This window comes from Corvus moneduloides, chromosome 1 (assembly GCF_009650955.1).
Source record: "Corvus moneduloides isolate bCorMon1 chromosome 1, bCorMon1.pri, whole genome shotgun sequence".
In the NCBI taxonomy this organism is placed as follows: Eukaryota; Metazoa; Chordata; class Aves; order Passeriformes; family Corvidae; genus Corvus; species Corvus moneduloides.
In genome coordinates, this window is record NC_045476.1 from 152,993,583 (window position 1) to 153,008,922 (window position 15,340).

At 40.1% G+C, this 15,340-nt stretch overlaps 1 protein-coding gene across 1 annotated transcript in view; it reads left to right on the forward strand.

Annotated features, from left to right (window-relative positions):
- The window catches only part of DEPTOR (DEP domain containing MTOR interacting protein), a 79,994-nt gene extending 65,283 nt beyond the window's left edge, over positions 1-14,711 (forward strand). The window contains exon 10 of the mRNA XM_032132275.1: positions 10,565-14,711. Within this exon, the coding sequence (XP_031988166.1) occupies positions 10,565-10,693 (129 nt within the window). The 3' untranslated portion in view covers positions 10,694-14,711. The remainder of the gene's footprint in view (positions 1-10,564) is intronic.
- The last annotated feature ends 629 nt before the right edge of the window (positions 14,712-15,340 follow it).

Below are 15,340 nucleotides of genomic sequence, written 5' to 3' on the forward strand. Positions count from 1 at the left end.
AATTTACCTTCATGAGTAATTCCCGTTTGCTGTGTCGGTGTTTGCCTGACCACTGAGCTGATCTGTCAGCTTGCAGAGCTGAGACTTGTGCAGCCCAAAAGCCTCACACTCCAAAGCAAGAGTTGTTCTCATGGGCTCTTAGGTCAGCTCTTTTCCTCCTCTAATTGTCCACTCTGTTTGTGGAATTTGCTCTGCAATGGTTTAATTCTCTTCCTGGTGAAAAAAAGGGACTTGAATTCCCGTAGATTCCCATCATTTGGAAGGGAAGGAGGGAGGGAGGGGGAGACTATCTGAACCAATGATGAAGCCCGTGAGAAACTATGACTTTCTGTATTATGTGACTTACTGTATTATGTTATAAAATAGATGTGACTTTATAAACTACATAATACAAAATAAATGCATCTAATAGACATGTTGTTTAAATTCCAATGTTTGTTTTTAGTTGGAGACCAATTTGTTTGGAACACTACAGAAAATTCAGCCTCTTTTTTAAAAACAAAATAAGTATGTAATATGTATGTGATGAAAGTATGTAATGAAGCCTTGCTGAGGTAAACCATCCATACCACTCAGCAGTCGCAGACCAAGATGGAGCACAAGAATTATGCACTTATATTTTTAATTCTGTAAATTGAGTTAATTTTCTCTGCTATAAGTTGTACCGTGCTCTGTTGGTACCCATTTTTTAGCCCACTGATGGAACAGGGATCCAGCTTCACACTGGTGTAAAGAATGAACAAGAAACACATCTCTCGAGAGAAAAAATCTTGTTTATGCAAAGCCTGGATACTTGCCTACGCCCACACCACCCACTCTACAGCCAATTACACTTTTGCTAGAGATACTTACAGAACTGAACACACATCTGCAATTTATTCTGTTCCATCCAGTAACCTCAGTTACGGAGTAAAGGCCACGGTATGATTTTTTTAACCTTCCAGCAACATGCAGTAGGTTGTGAATTGTGAGATTCCAGCTTTACTTTACTAATCCTATCAAGATTGCATGAACTCTTAAAAAAAAATGCCAAAGATAAAAATCTAACTGGAAACATAACTCTTAGGACCTCTGATTTTCATCTCTTGTCCTCATTCCATTGTGACAATGTAAAGCTTAGCAGAGTGAGAGCAAATACTTCAGTGCTGCCTGTGTTTGCTTTTATGTAGAAGTTAGTCTTAGGTCTTAAGCTCTTCTGTGGCAGCACATTCAGCATCTCTGTAGCCTGGGCTCTTTGCTGAGCATGGGGATTCCTTTGCTTTATGGCTATGGGTGACCTATTAAAATAGAAGAAATCCTGTATCAGCATAAATGCAGGTTATGTGTGTAAGTGTGTAAAAGAAGCTGAGCTCTGCACCCTCTCTCGTCCACTGTTGTTCTCCTGCCTCAGATTTCTCTGCATTTGTTCTTGGTACCATAACATCCATCCTGCCATTGATTTCACTGGGACTTTCAGTTATCTGAAAACTTAAGGTGCAGTTTACTGATCTAAGTGTAAGTTTCTGCCAGGAAGGTTGATCCTATCTTCACCTCCTTTTCATCTCCCTCTTTCCCATTGCCTCCAACCAGATATGTATCTATTGCCTCCTTCCTCCATCCATGTCAGCAGGTCAAGGAACTTTGCCTGGAGACAAGTCCTTTCATTTATTTGTTTTTGCTGGCACAGGATGAAAAGGATGAAAAGGGAGCAGTGCCTGGCTTTGGTGCGCTGCTCCCAGAGCCAGCACAAAGGGACAGGAGCACCTCTTGGGACTGCAGGCAGCAAGTCCTGCTATGAACCTTCCTCCCCTTTGAAAGGGTTTGATATCTGGATCCACAGACTCCTTGGCAATTCAGGCTGAGCATGTCCCTTTCTACAGGCAGAAGGAGTTGTGAGGCCCCGAACCAGATTACTGATCCAGCTTTTAATAAGCAAACACGTTTTTCCACATTTTTTTTAAAAGTAAAATTAGTTTTTTACACCCTAAAGAGAGGGAAACCTCATTGTCACAAAAGGTGTTGTCACTAAGGGTTTTGTGTACAAACACATGATGTGGTGTGTGAGGTTGAAGGTGATGATGTGGTAATTAGCTGGTAGGATTTATTCAAGAGATATACCAATTGGCAAGGCAAGCCTGTCTGGTTATCCACTTGTAAATAGCTTCTTTCTAGTTGGTAACAGCAATGAAAAGTACAAACAGTGTAGTTTTTTGTTCCTTCGTGACAAAATAACAGCCTTAAGTGGAAGTGTTTACTTTCACTCATTTCTCAACTCCTTCACATTTCATATTTAAATTAGATTTTAAAAACTGACACCTTGATTTCCATCTGTTTACTTGGAGGGCAGTGGTGCTTGGGAGGCTGGAGTGGGAGGAATGGTTCCCAGCATCTGCAGAGGAGCAAGGGGTGTGCAAGGGGGAAAGGATCCCATTGGAAAGATACCTCTACCTTTAAAATGTTGGAAGCTTGGATGTTCCCTTGGAGAAGGCTGGAAAGCTGTGTTTCAGATGTTATGTTCTTGTAGCACCTAAGCCTTGCCCAAATTTTGCTGAAATCTGTCATCAAGACAAGAAATGCCAAAACAGATGTATCAACTCTTGAAACAAGCAATGGTAAAGGCTGCGTATTCTTTTTTTTTTTTTTTTTTTTGCTTTGCTTTTTCATTCTCAGTTCCAGGAGTTTAGTAACCTTCCCAGATGAGAGCCGTGGCCATACCACAGGAATCAACCATTACGTTTTCAATATTAGAACTGGCCTAGAGCTTTTAAAAGTATCTAAAGTCTGAAAATTTTGATTTGTTGGGTATCCTGCTGATGACATCTCCAGGTCACTGACAATTGCAAAAAACCCTTCAGCCCTGACTTCATGGGTGCCCATAAAGGATGGATTCTTACGGACAGCATGGCCTGATATTTAATAGAAATCAGGATCTTGTGGGTCTCTCATGCACGTATAAAACAGATGGGTGTCTAACCACATGTGGAGGACTTTCCTCTGGAAGATCACAGTGAGTTTCAGAATACCATAATGAAGCAATTATAAGTTTGAGCTACTCAAACCTCCCAGCTGATCCTTGTGCCTGCTGGACATGAAAAAAGCATTTATTTATAATTATTGAGGGTATCTGTATAACAGATATGTAAGCAGGCTGTCTCTGTAATGGATTTAATCTTAATTTTCACTAGCAAGAAGATAAGCAAAAATATTACCATTGGGATATATTTTTCTTTTTGAAATAGTTATAATGTCAATTCTGGTACAAGTTCTACTCTGTAAAATAGTCAAAAGACACTCGTCTTTGAACAGCTCTGAAAGAAGTTATACTTAGAAACTTTTATTTTAGTTCTTAGGAAAATTGCTGAAAAACTTCCCAAGGTTGAAAATAACTCCTATATTTGCCATTTTTACTTGATGCTAATAAGGTTTTTTTAAAAAAAGAGACCGAGAAGAAAATACATTTCTCCCTGCATTTTGGGAATAGTTTGTCTTAAAGTAAAAATCTTCTGTGTGACTTTGGCTTCGCATCAGATGATAAGAAGGAATAGTAGTCAAGGAAGTTTGTCCCAAACTATCCAAGTGTATGTAAATCACTGTGGATACAAATCATGAACAGAGCAAAGGGTTAAATCCAGTCTGTCTCATGGTGGATGACTGAGCCAGCCTCGTTTCAGACACAGCTTTCCCAACAATGGCGTGTTTCTGTGCAATGTGCTAATAACTTCTGAACTACCTTGGTCTCAAAGGGATGTGCTTTGCAGCAGAACATGGTCCTGGTTTGAGCTGTCAGCTGCTAGAAATCTGTTTCAGATCCACATAGAATCCAGGAGTGAAATCCTGGCTGCTCCGGAGTGAGAAGATTAGTGCAAGACTGGATTTCACACTCTCTCCAGCATTTTTTAATATTTTCCTTCATACAGTTGCCACGTGTACAGTAATATTCACACCTTCAGTGGAAATTAATCGGTGGCAGTGTTCTCAACATCTCTTTATGCTGTTAATTGCTGATGCCAGAGCTACTATCAGTACCAAACAGCCCATCAAACCTTTTTGTTTGGTTGACCTTTTTGCTGTTGAAGGAGAAAACTACAGTGTACTGGCAGAGTCTTTATGCTTTGCAGTTTTAGACCCTGAATATTCCCACTGCTGCCTAGATAACAGGGTAAAGTATCAGTACTGCTGAGAAACAGTATTTTTGCCACTATCTTTACTGTCTCATTGCATAATTTAGCTTTGGATTTGAGAATTCAAGCCTACATTATATTTGGTAACATTGATTGCTTTGGTACCTATTTGATCTGCATTTTTACTAGTGTTTGTACTTTCTTAAAGAGTAGTTAACAAACAAATAAAACATGAAAAAGTCACCAAAACCACACAATCAATCAAACAAAAAACACAAAAACAAAAACCAAAAAAGCAGAGTGGATTCTGGACACTGATACTGGCACTGAAATGTAAATGATAAATCCATGGAGAATTAGCACCTCACCCCCCAGCTGCTCGAGTGGGGCACACACATTAGCTGCTGTGGAAAAGGCAGTCCCCCGCCGTCCCCAGCCATGCTGCCTCATGGCGGTTGTGCTCCTCTTCATCTGGATGGGTTTTTTAAAAATTTATCTCAAATTAAAGTGGCCATGTAATCATGGTCTTGTCATACTGTTTTGAGATATATTATCTGTGGACTGTGCATGGCTGTTACTTGCTTTGTACCAGTGATGAACAGTTGGACTCAGTGCATCTATAAATTTAAATGTCTTTTTAGGGCTGTTCCAAACAGCAGTGATCAATTAAGTCAAAGTCTGCAGCAGGAATTTCCAGCTCTTCATAATCTTTCACAGCACCCTTCAAAAAGTGTGCCTAGGAAAAGAAAGAATATTTTTAAAGGATTTTTTAATATATTAAATTCAGAAAAGTCCAGCAAGCCAGGCTTGGCTCCGCAGGGAGAGCTAACTGAAGCCTACAGTGCAAACAGCATCTGAATATCCAAAGATCTAGTCTAGCTGCCTATCCTCTAAGAACATTCCTGTAGCATTTATAAGTATTAAGGTCATCCTGAGGCAGAACTAACAAAGAATTAGTGACAGGTATGCAATGTTTTTATTTAATAGTTGGCTTTAAGGTAGTTGCGCAATTCCACGCCCATGCCTGCAGCCAGTCTCTGACATCCCTTAGAAGGATCCCACAGTCATCCTCATCTCAGCTCCTGATCAACCCCAGCTCAGCTGTCCAGCCCTGGTGCAGGCAGCCCCCTGCAAGGGAAGGGGCTTTGGTTTGGCTGGCAGGCAGTTCTCCCAGCAGGAAAATCAAGGGGTGTGGATGTACATCTGCAGGGCAGCTTGGCAAGACTGAGGAGGGGCAGACAGCCAAAGATTGCTGTGGAGGAAAGAGCAATTACCAGTGAGGGGGAGGAAAGGTTGTACAGTTCCAAGTACAGCACAATCCTGATTTTGGCCAGTAAATGTTACAGTAACAAATTATTCTCGCCTCTCCTTGCCATCTTCAGTCCGATGATAAATGGCATGATGAATCTTTGCTAACTTCTTTAAACAACAGAGTCCCAGATCCTTTCTGTTCAGATGTAAACCCAAACTTGAAGTTTATCTTTTTATAGGGACACCTGGATTTGGTTAAACCTTCTGTATGTGCCATGGAAAACCCACAGAAAGACAGAGGTGCCTTTTCTGCTATCCCTGCTTCCATAAGCTGCTGTTTCCAGTGGCGGGAAATTGAAATACTCAACAATAAATGTTTATTGCTATAATACTTAAATATTTGAAATCAATTAAGGGAGGGGTTTTTTCATTTGAGTGTTGCTTTATTTAACTATTATTAGTTCTGTGGTTTTTAGATCACCACATCCTGACCAACAAAATGGTTGGAATTTATTCTGGGCTGTGTCATTTCTTGAAGTCTAAGGGATAAAAAGGGATGGTTATCTCTTGTCAAGCTCCTTGGAGAGCAATGAGGAAATGTGCAATAAAAGGTTCTTTGAGGCTCTTCTAACTGTAGTTTATCATCTATTATAGTTACTGATGTGTGGAAACCAACAGAAATACTTTACATGTTTGTAATTACAAAGCCCTTAACAGCTGCAGCTATGAGTTGAGCACTTACAGCTTTTTGAAATGTGTTTTTATAAATGTAACATTAAATCAATGTGTTCGTGTAAACCAGTCTCCGTAAGAAGATTCCTGAGATGATAATGTATGGGTTGATATATTCAGTCAGGGCTGGTTTGAGGATGCTCACTTGCTCTTGCTTGTTTTCTAGCTTCAGCAGAGCAATGCATGATGTGAACATTTTTGGGGCAGGATTGATGATGACCAAAATGCACAAAGCACCTCTGCATTTCATTTCCCCTTGCTGGATGCAGTGCTGAATGGGAAATCAGGGTGGGGAGAAGAAAACTGAGTGAGTCGAGGGCACTCAGCATAACAGAGGGCTCAGGACTGTGCAAACCTCTTTCTCATCACCAGAATTGGAGGACACAGCAAATGGCTCCACATTTCTTCATCCCTGAGGGAGCCAGGGTTGGAATTTGCAGAGACTCAGCCCTCAGGGGCACTGGTCAAGCACTTACTATGGAGAGAGCTTTCTGCCCCCATGGTGGTTGGCTCTTTATTACCATCTCCTGTTCCTCATGGGTCTTTTTATGCAGTTTTAGGGTGGGACTGTGCTTTTCTATCTATTGTCCCCCTGTCTGCATTTCTCCTCATCTGGCTTGGGAGGACTTCTTGCATCTAATCCTCTCCCCTGGGAATGATGAAACTAATAAGCCTTTTGGATCCAGTGCAAAGGATGGCATGAAGGGAACTGTTCTCAGCCCATACCCATTGCTGGTTAATAGTACTGCCAAGGGCATATGATAAAACAAATACATTGAGAATGCAGATGTGTCAGCTCTTGTCTTCTACAAGAAAGCCACTCTTTGGCATCCACATTGCTTTTCACTACTGTTGTGCCTGTACCATCTGCATTTACCCCATTGCAGCAGCCCTGGTGTGGGTGACTGGCTGGTCTGAAAGTCTGTTCCTCTGCCAGGAGCATTCCCCAAAGGCCCCGAATATGCATGACATGATCCAGCATGCAGATTTATCTGTTGCACACTTGCATGCGTGAACCTGGCCAAACATGAGTTCCATGCATTGGGATTCCAGTAACTCAAGAAGTCTGAGAATATGCAACAGTAAAACAAACATCAGCCATTCAACTTCCAAAAATTGCTTTAAGCCAGAAGAGACAATGTTGTTTCTGCAGGTCTGTTTTAAATCAACCCAAATATTATTTTAGAGCCAGAGCTATAATTCAGTAAAACTTGATACAATCTTGGAAAGCCGTAGAAGGCATCAGGAAATACCACTGGAAGTTGAGACCTACAGATACTGCAGTAATCTGCATTTTAAACTAAATAGACATGCCAGTTAAATACTAATTGGACACACTGCAGAGGATGATGGGTTACCTTTTCAATAAAAATCCTTAAAATTTAGAAGGCTTTGTCTGCATGCAAAAACGGAACCATTTCCCTAATGCTACTTGCAGCTGAAATATTCATATATAGGAAAGATTACTGCCATGGGAGTTTACTCAGTTATATCACTGATTGCCATACTTTGGATATCATTTAGGCTACCAGTAAGGCTACTTCCAGGATCTTCAGCTCTGCAGAGGAGTTCTGAGGGTAAGGTGTAAGGTGTAAGAGTCTACCATCCCTTCAGGGGCTGCTGCTGCCACTCTTCCTGTGCAGAGGCTCTAAGGAGAAGAGATTAAAAGTCATCAGTGATATTTTTTTATGAAATGTTACATTTTTCGATTGGGTTTGCTTCCACTATAATTTTTCTTAAATTGATAGCTACATTCTGTCCATTTTGCACAAGTACGAATTGAGTTTCACCACACATTTTACTTGAGAGGGAAGTTAGCTGGCACACAAAAGTTAAATGACTTGGCATGTGAGAAAATCTGCTTTAGAGGTAGCATTGGAAGACACCAGAGCTGCTTCCCACCTCTCCTGCATCCATTTCTGTCTTGTGCTTCTGCCTAAATAGGAGAAGTGAAAAATCATAGACTGATAGAATTGTGACTGCTGGAAAAGACTGGTTGGTCTAATAGCATCGAGTCCAGCCATTAGCCTGACATGCCATATTCACCACTAAACCATGTTCCCAGGTGCCACATCCACACGGGTTTTTTAACACTTGCAAGGATGGTGGTACTATCACTTCCCTGGGCAGCATGTTCCAATGTCTGACCACCTGTTCAGTGAAGAAATTTTTTCTCATATCACAGAATCAAATAGGTTGGAAAAGACCTCTGAGATCATCATGTCCAAGCTCTGACCGAACCCTATCATGTCAACTAGACCCTGGCACTAACCCTCCCCTGGTGCAACCTGAGGCTGTTTCTTCTTGCTCTGTCACTTGGTGTCTGGGAGAAGGGACCAACCCCCACCTGGCTACAGCTCCTTTCAGGGGGTTGTAGAGAGTGGTATGGTCTCTCGTGAGCTGCCTTTTCTTCAGGCTTAACAGCCAAAGCTCCCTCAGCTGCTCCTCATCAGACTGGTGTTCCAGACCCTTCCCCAGCTCCGTTGCCCTTCTCTGGACTCGCTCCAGCCCCTCAATGTCTTTCTTGTAGTGAGGGGCCCAGAACTGGACACAGGATTTGAGGTGTGGCCTCAGCAGTGCTGAGTACAAGGGGACAATCCCTGCCCTGGTCCTGCTGGCCACAATTTCTGATACAGGCCAGGATGCCATTGGCCTTCTTGGCCACCTGGGCACACACTGGCTCATGTTCAGTCACTGTTGACCAGCACCCCCAGATCCTCTTCCAAGGGCAGCTTTCCAGCCACTGTTCCCCAGCCTGCAGTGCTGCAGGGGGTTGTTGTGACCCAGCTGCAGGACCCAGCACTTGACCTTGTTGAACCTCATAAAACTGGCCCCAACCCATTGATCCAGCCTGTCCATATAAAATAAAGCATGAAAATTTCTCTTAATACTTGTTTCATAGCTTCTTTCTTACAGACTCAAGGTGACTTATGAGTAAGATAACTTTCTAGTGAATGTATTGTTTCCATTGAAACATCAGCACAACATTATTATTCACTTAGGCTCCATATTTTTATCATTAAAAATACAGATCTAGACACTGCACACATTTTTTTACCTTTTTACCAAACGCTGTAATATTATGATTAGATACAGAGAAGGCTTAATGTCTTTGAGGAATCAGTATTATCTTTCTTTTCCTGCAGTTTTTTTACAATGTTGGTGTGACTTTTTCTCTGTTTAAGTGTTTTAAGAGATACAGTGGTGTCCATCAGAATATTTCTGTCAAGACTATTTTGCTTGAAAATGGCCTATGATCATACAAAACTTCCAACGTTTGTATTTGTTACAGCTTTTACAAACAAAATACTAGCATATTTGAAATCAATTAATAAGCCATACTTGGTGAAGGAAATTAAAACCAGTCACATGGCAGTGACATTTGAATCTGTCCTAGTACTGACTTCATCTTCCATGATATTATTTCTTAAAATTTGGATCCATTTTGTTCATGTTATACCAGTGGAGCTTTTGGCACTGAATCTAGTGAAGTCATCATCCAGACCTTGCCCTGAGCCTGGAAACATGGTGCATATTTTTACTGTGATTACCAAGAGCTGACTAAAATGATTTCTAAGAAAGTGTTTAAGACAAACTAAGGATAACAGACTGCAATAGCCAGAGCTGTCTTCATAGAATGATAGAATGGTTTGGGTTGGAAGGGACCTTAAAGATCATCTCGTTCCAATCCCCTGCTGTGGACAGGGACACCTTTCACTAGGCCAGATTGCTCAAAGCTCCATGCAGCCTGGCCTTAAACAGTTCCAGGGATGGGGCATCCACGGCTTCTCTGAGCAGCCTGTGCCAGTGCCTTACCACACTCACAGTAAAGAATTTCTTCCTAATATCTAATACAAACAATGCTCTTCTAGTTTGAAGCCTTTCCCCCTTACCTGTCACTCCAGGCCCTTGTGAAAATAGTCCCTCTCCATCTTTCTGGTAGGCTCGTTTTAGGTACTAGAAGGTCACAATAAGATCACCCAGAAACCTTCTCTTTTCCAGGCTGAACAAACCTAATTCCCTTAGCTGTTCCTTATAAGAGAAGTGTTCCATCGTTCTAATCATCTTTGTGGCCTCCTTTGGACTTGCTCCAGCAGTCAATGTCCTTCCTGTGCTGGGGACTCCAGAGCTGGATGTCCCATATTGTTTGCAAAGCACCATTGATACCATAAAATATCACTGATACAAGAAAAAATATCATTGTTATAAGAAAAAATGATTGATGTAGGACTTCAAAATTCCAAAGATTTGAAAGTTGAATTCCACCGATTTGAAAGTTGAAGTGATGTTTCAAAGTTACGGAAAATTAACCTTGCCAGACTAATTCTAAGAAATGTGGGGGCTTTTTAAAGTACCAAATGAGATGATGTGAAGAGTTCTGGGGGTTTTGACTGCCCAGGAGTTGACAGTACATCTGTGTAATTAACCTAACAAAATAAAGTCTAATGCATAACTTGTTTTGCTGCTTGCTTTCGCCTCAGGTTTGCCAATTTGTCGTATCTGTCAACGGCCTCAATGTTCTCCATGTGGATTACAGGACAGTGAGCAACCTCATCCTGACCGGCCCTCGAACAATTGTGATGGAAGTGATGGAAGAAATGGAGGCCTGAAAAGTCAAAAAACCCTAATACTGGACATTTTTGTGAGAGAAATAGCAACAACCATGGAGTGGCATGACACAAGGCAGCAGAATGTTGCTGTGTCTAAACAGATGATTTTGCTTTTAGGGGAGGGGGCTTTCTTTCATTTAACAGTAATAGCACTGGTGATTATGCTAAGATGTGAACAATAGATACCAGCATATTTTCACTACAGACTTTTCTATGCCCAACAGAGACAAGATCAGGGCCTTTAGGTGGTCTGTCCAGCCATGGCTGCATTGGTCAGAATGGGTTCCAGCCTAAGATGCCATGAATATTTCCTGACAGTCCACCACTGTGGATCAAAGCACTTCAGGAGGTGAAAGAGCCAAACACTGTGGGGTCAGGATGTCACAGATGGTTTGCATGACACATTGACATTGGTAAACATTGTCCTGGTGTCCAGCTTTGTCGCTGGAGCATGTGGAGTCACAGTTGCTCTCTCCTTGGGTCGAGGGACAGCTGACTAAATCCTGGCTTGATTACAGTCAAACACAAACGAACTGCAAATGCATGAGAAAAGGCGTCTGTGCTCTGTAGAGGATTGTCTGGTATGAATGTTTGGGCCTGAATACACAGGTTAGCCTAGGAAGAAAATAGAAAAATGTGTGGTACTTTTACAGAAACTGCCTTTGAAAATTGGTCTTTTAGTCTCAATGCCTGTGTGCTGGACTAGGTGCTTGAGTATAAAATATTGACTTTGAGGTTTTTTCCGTATCTGTGAAAGGTGCCTCAGCCTTGCTATTCATCACTTTGGAGAAATTTTGGACACCTTAATTCCTGGAAGAAGAATATTTGGCAGGTTGCAGTGCAAAATTCACAGTGTTAGCATAAGGAATGATGCATCCAGATGCTTCAGTAGCGAAAGTACACTTCAAACTGAAGCAATGTACTTGAATGTACATTAAGCTTACTAGCATTTTCCAATCATCTGACGTGTTGCAAAGAACCAACTTCCCACACAAGCTGCATTTGACACTGTTACAAATAAAACGTATTTAACTGACTCTTTTTGTTTCTGAAATAGTAGAATTTCTTCATTGAGGAATTCATGGAAGAAATATTTTTAAAAACATATATAAAAATTCCGTATTCGGCAGTTAGGTGACTCTTCAACTCGATGGTAAAGGGACTACATGGGTTTTCTTTGATCTTTGAACTGAATAAATACATCCTGCTCCACAATTATGAATATATTTTGCAGACTTTCTCTGCTGTCTAAATTTTACAATTAAAGCTTGACTTTCTATATGCACATACCACAAATCATTCAATTATGGGGTGGGGAAAGTATTTTTCCTCAAATAATTTTGAAATATGTTTTATATTAAAAATTGTTCTCACTAAATAAATTGCTCTTTCAGTATGTTTTTCACTCACTCAAACACTTTTACTTCAGAGGTACAGCAAGTCTTCAAACTCACATACGCCTGCAGCTTTTTAGGAAGAAGTATTTGTGTTCTTTGTTTCTGGTTTTGTGTATCTGTAGTTGTATTTTCACCAAGAAAATTTCTCATATTCCGCTAATATGCAGCGGTGCAGGGAGGTATAAAACTGCAGCTGCTAACTTGATACTAACCATGCACAAGAGTGTTTGGAGGGTTTGTTCAAACTGTCATCTGCTATGACTGTTCTTGGTCCCAATTGTACTCCCCAACATTTTGGTACACATGTACAACCCATAGCAGGTTACATTTTACAGTTCAGCTAAAATAAATAGTTGGGCACATAATGTTATATGAGATTGTAATATTTGTCCATGGTATCCACTCAGAACGGTTGGAAAAAATCTTCTTGTTCCAGAAATGTTTCAGTATGCTATAAGTATTTTGAGTTTGTGAATCCAGGAATGCTTCTCCAAATATTTGTATTTAATTTCTATTTTTTTTCCCTGGGTTATTTTGGTGGCTTAGCCCCTTTAAAATATAAATTCTGCATGTTAGGCTAAGTTAAATATTACAATGTGAAGGATTTTGTTAGCAAAATGCTAATGATTTTCTCTAATGCCATCATGGATTCTTCTGTATTACATCTCTTGCCTTAGTTAATATTCTGCTACAAGTTCTCTGTAGCTTACAGATAATTAAGAAACTGGGTCAGAATTTGGCTTAATAATGCATTACAGAGTGCACTTCAGACTGGAGCAAAAAGAGTGGGAATGGGGGCAGGGAGGAATCTGTGCATTTCATTATGTTACAGATTGGAGATGGCATCTTGATTCACAAGATACATTAGTCTCTATCACAATTTGAGCACTGCTACTTGCCTTCTGTTTAACAGGGATTTCCATATTGTGTTCTCAGCTTGATTGACAATCTGGGATTTAATTAATTCTTTCTCTCTTCAATGTGACAAAGGTATTCAAATTGTGTCTGCAATGAAATTTTGTATTTTGGAGAAAAGGACGCAAAGTAAGCAATTAAATTGCAGTTTGTCTGCACACAGTGCTGTATATGCTCCGAGACATCCCACAGGAGTCAGTGTCAAACTCTCATGCACTTCAGAGGGCACAGAATTTTGAAGATAACAGAGCACCTTGCTTTCTGCAAAGTGCCAGGGGAAATGTAAGATTATTCACAGAAGTGAGGCATTTCAAGAGATGCCTGAATATCACAGTGTAGAATGAAGCAAGAAACCAGAAATTAAAATACAAACCCTGGTATCAGCAGTAATAGCTCCATTACAAAGACAGGCATTTTTGTAAGACTTACTCTCTTCTGTGATCACATTTTTGGTTACTACAGATCTTGTGAAATCCTTTAATAAATCTTTGAGCCTTAATCACTCAAATTAGTGCCATTCCTCTGTACATGTACATTTGCAAATCATTTATGAACATCTTACAGCAATGCAATATTTAATTAAATTCAAGTAGCAGTTAAGCTAATTGGAGCATTAAATCAGTGCAATATTTCTCTTTTTTTTTCCTGTTATATTTCCTACAAGATACATCATTTTCGTTATCTTTTTCAAGATCAAATACTGTAGTATTGAACACAACTGGTTCCACAGCTAGTCCCAGGGAAGGCATTTCATTCACACAATGATGCAATAACCCACTTCAGGTGTATCAGAACTTAATTGTCTGCATTTTAAGTCTGCATAGAAGCTGAAAATAAAACTTTCAGAATTAAAAAGACATCATGGTGTCATAGCAGCATCTGAAATCTTAGTGGATGTGGCCTGCTGTACCTTCTTCTATGGGACTACATTCGGGAAGAGGTTTGGAAAGAGAAGGTCATGCAGTAGGACTGTTTTTCAAAGTGTTTTTCTTCTTTTTTTCTTAATTTTCCACTTTTACCCCCACTAATGACTAAAGAGTGCTAGAGATGTCTCAAATTCTGTCCCAGAATTACCGGTTTAATGGTCAGCTTGTTCCCTTAGCATGGTCTGGATCTCTGAGAAACTTGTCCCAGTGTAGTTCAGAGAATAACATGAGATTTGAATCTGGGAACATTTGTTGTGCCTCTTGCCCTTCAGATCTCTGTACTGACTTGATGTACTACCATGGACATAAACAAAAGAGAGTACTCTGAGGATTAGGAAGAAGAAGCAACTGACTTCTTTCTTCTGTGCTGACAGCTATGATGCATGGTGGTTTCCTTATGGATGGAGAGAGAATGATAAAATTATAGGGTAATGCTCTAATAATTTCAGATAATACTGGGAATGAAATATTAATTTTTAATGTTAATTTTTCTAGATAAGCATTATTCTAATTTTAGGGACAGGAGAAACCGAAACAGTATGTTTTGCAAAAGTGTTTGCCCAATGCAAGACAGACTGAAAAGTCATTTGTTGCAATTATGAGTATTTTCTTCCCAGTGTGTAATTGGAACTAGACCACTTATGTAAGTGAAAAAACGTGTATGTCACATATGTAAGTACAGTTAGACCACACCACTCTTCAAACAAAATGAGAGAACTTCCAACCTTTTACAGTAAAATTGTCATTAAGGATTTTAATAAATCACCCTTTTAAAATGTATTTATCTGGTGAGTGATGTGGCTTATATTTTTCACTTTTATGCGATACTTATAAAAACAGAAATAGTACCTGCTAATTCAGTAATTCCCTTTGTATGTTCACAGTGCAGATAAAAATATCATTAACATTCCAGATAGGCTGAGTGATTTTAAACCATTAGATTTCTCTACAAACTTGTACATAAATAAATATTTATACCTTAATTTTTAAAAGGAGACACTTAATGCAAGAGAGAATTTAAGAATGTCAAAGGATGTCACAGGAATCAATGATACAATTAATTTATACTATCAAGCGAGTGTTTCACATATAGCTACTTAGTCTTTGTACTTGCAGCTCCTGAGGAAAATTCTGAAATACTCAGAAGGGAGTAGCTGTAACTGTCAAACTGAATGTCCTCTAGGAAAATGGCTGTTGTTTTGCAGTTAGGTATCCACTCTCATATTGGCCATGGGAGCTGTGCATTTCCAGGTTCATAAGCACACATTTAAAATGCAACACTTAGCTTTAAGAGCGGGGCTTTGAAGCAGACACTGTACTGTAGGTAGCACATTGTAATGCCTCTTACACAAAAATGCTGCCATACACTCATAGGTTTCCCATCCTGTGCTACCATAACTCTCCTTGAA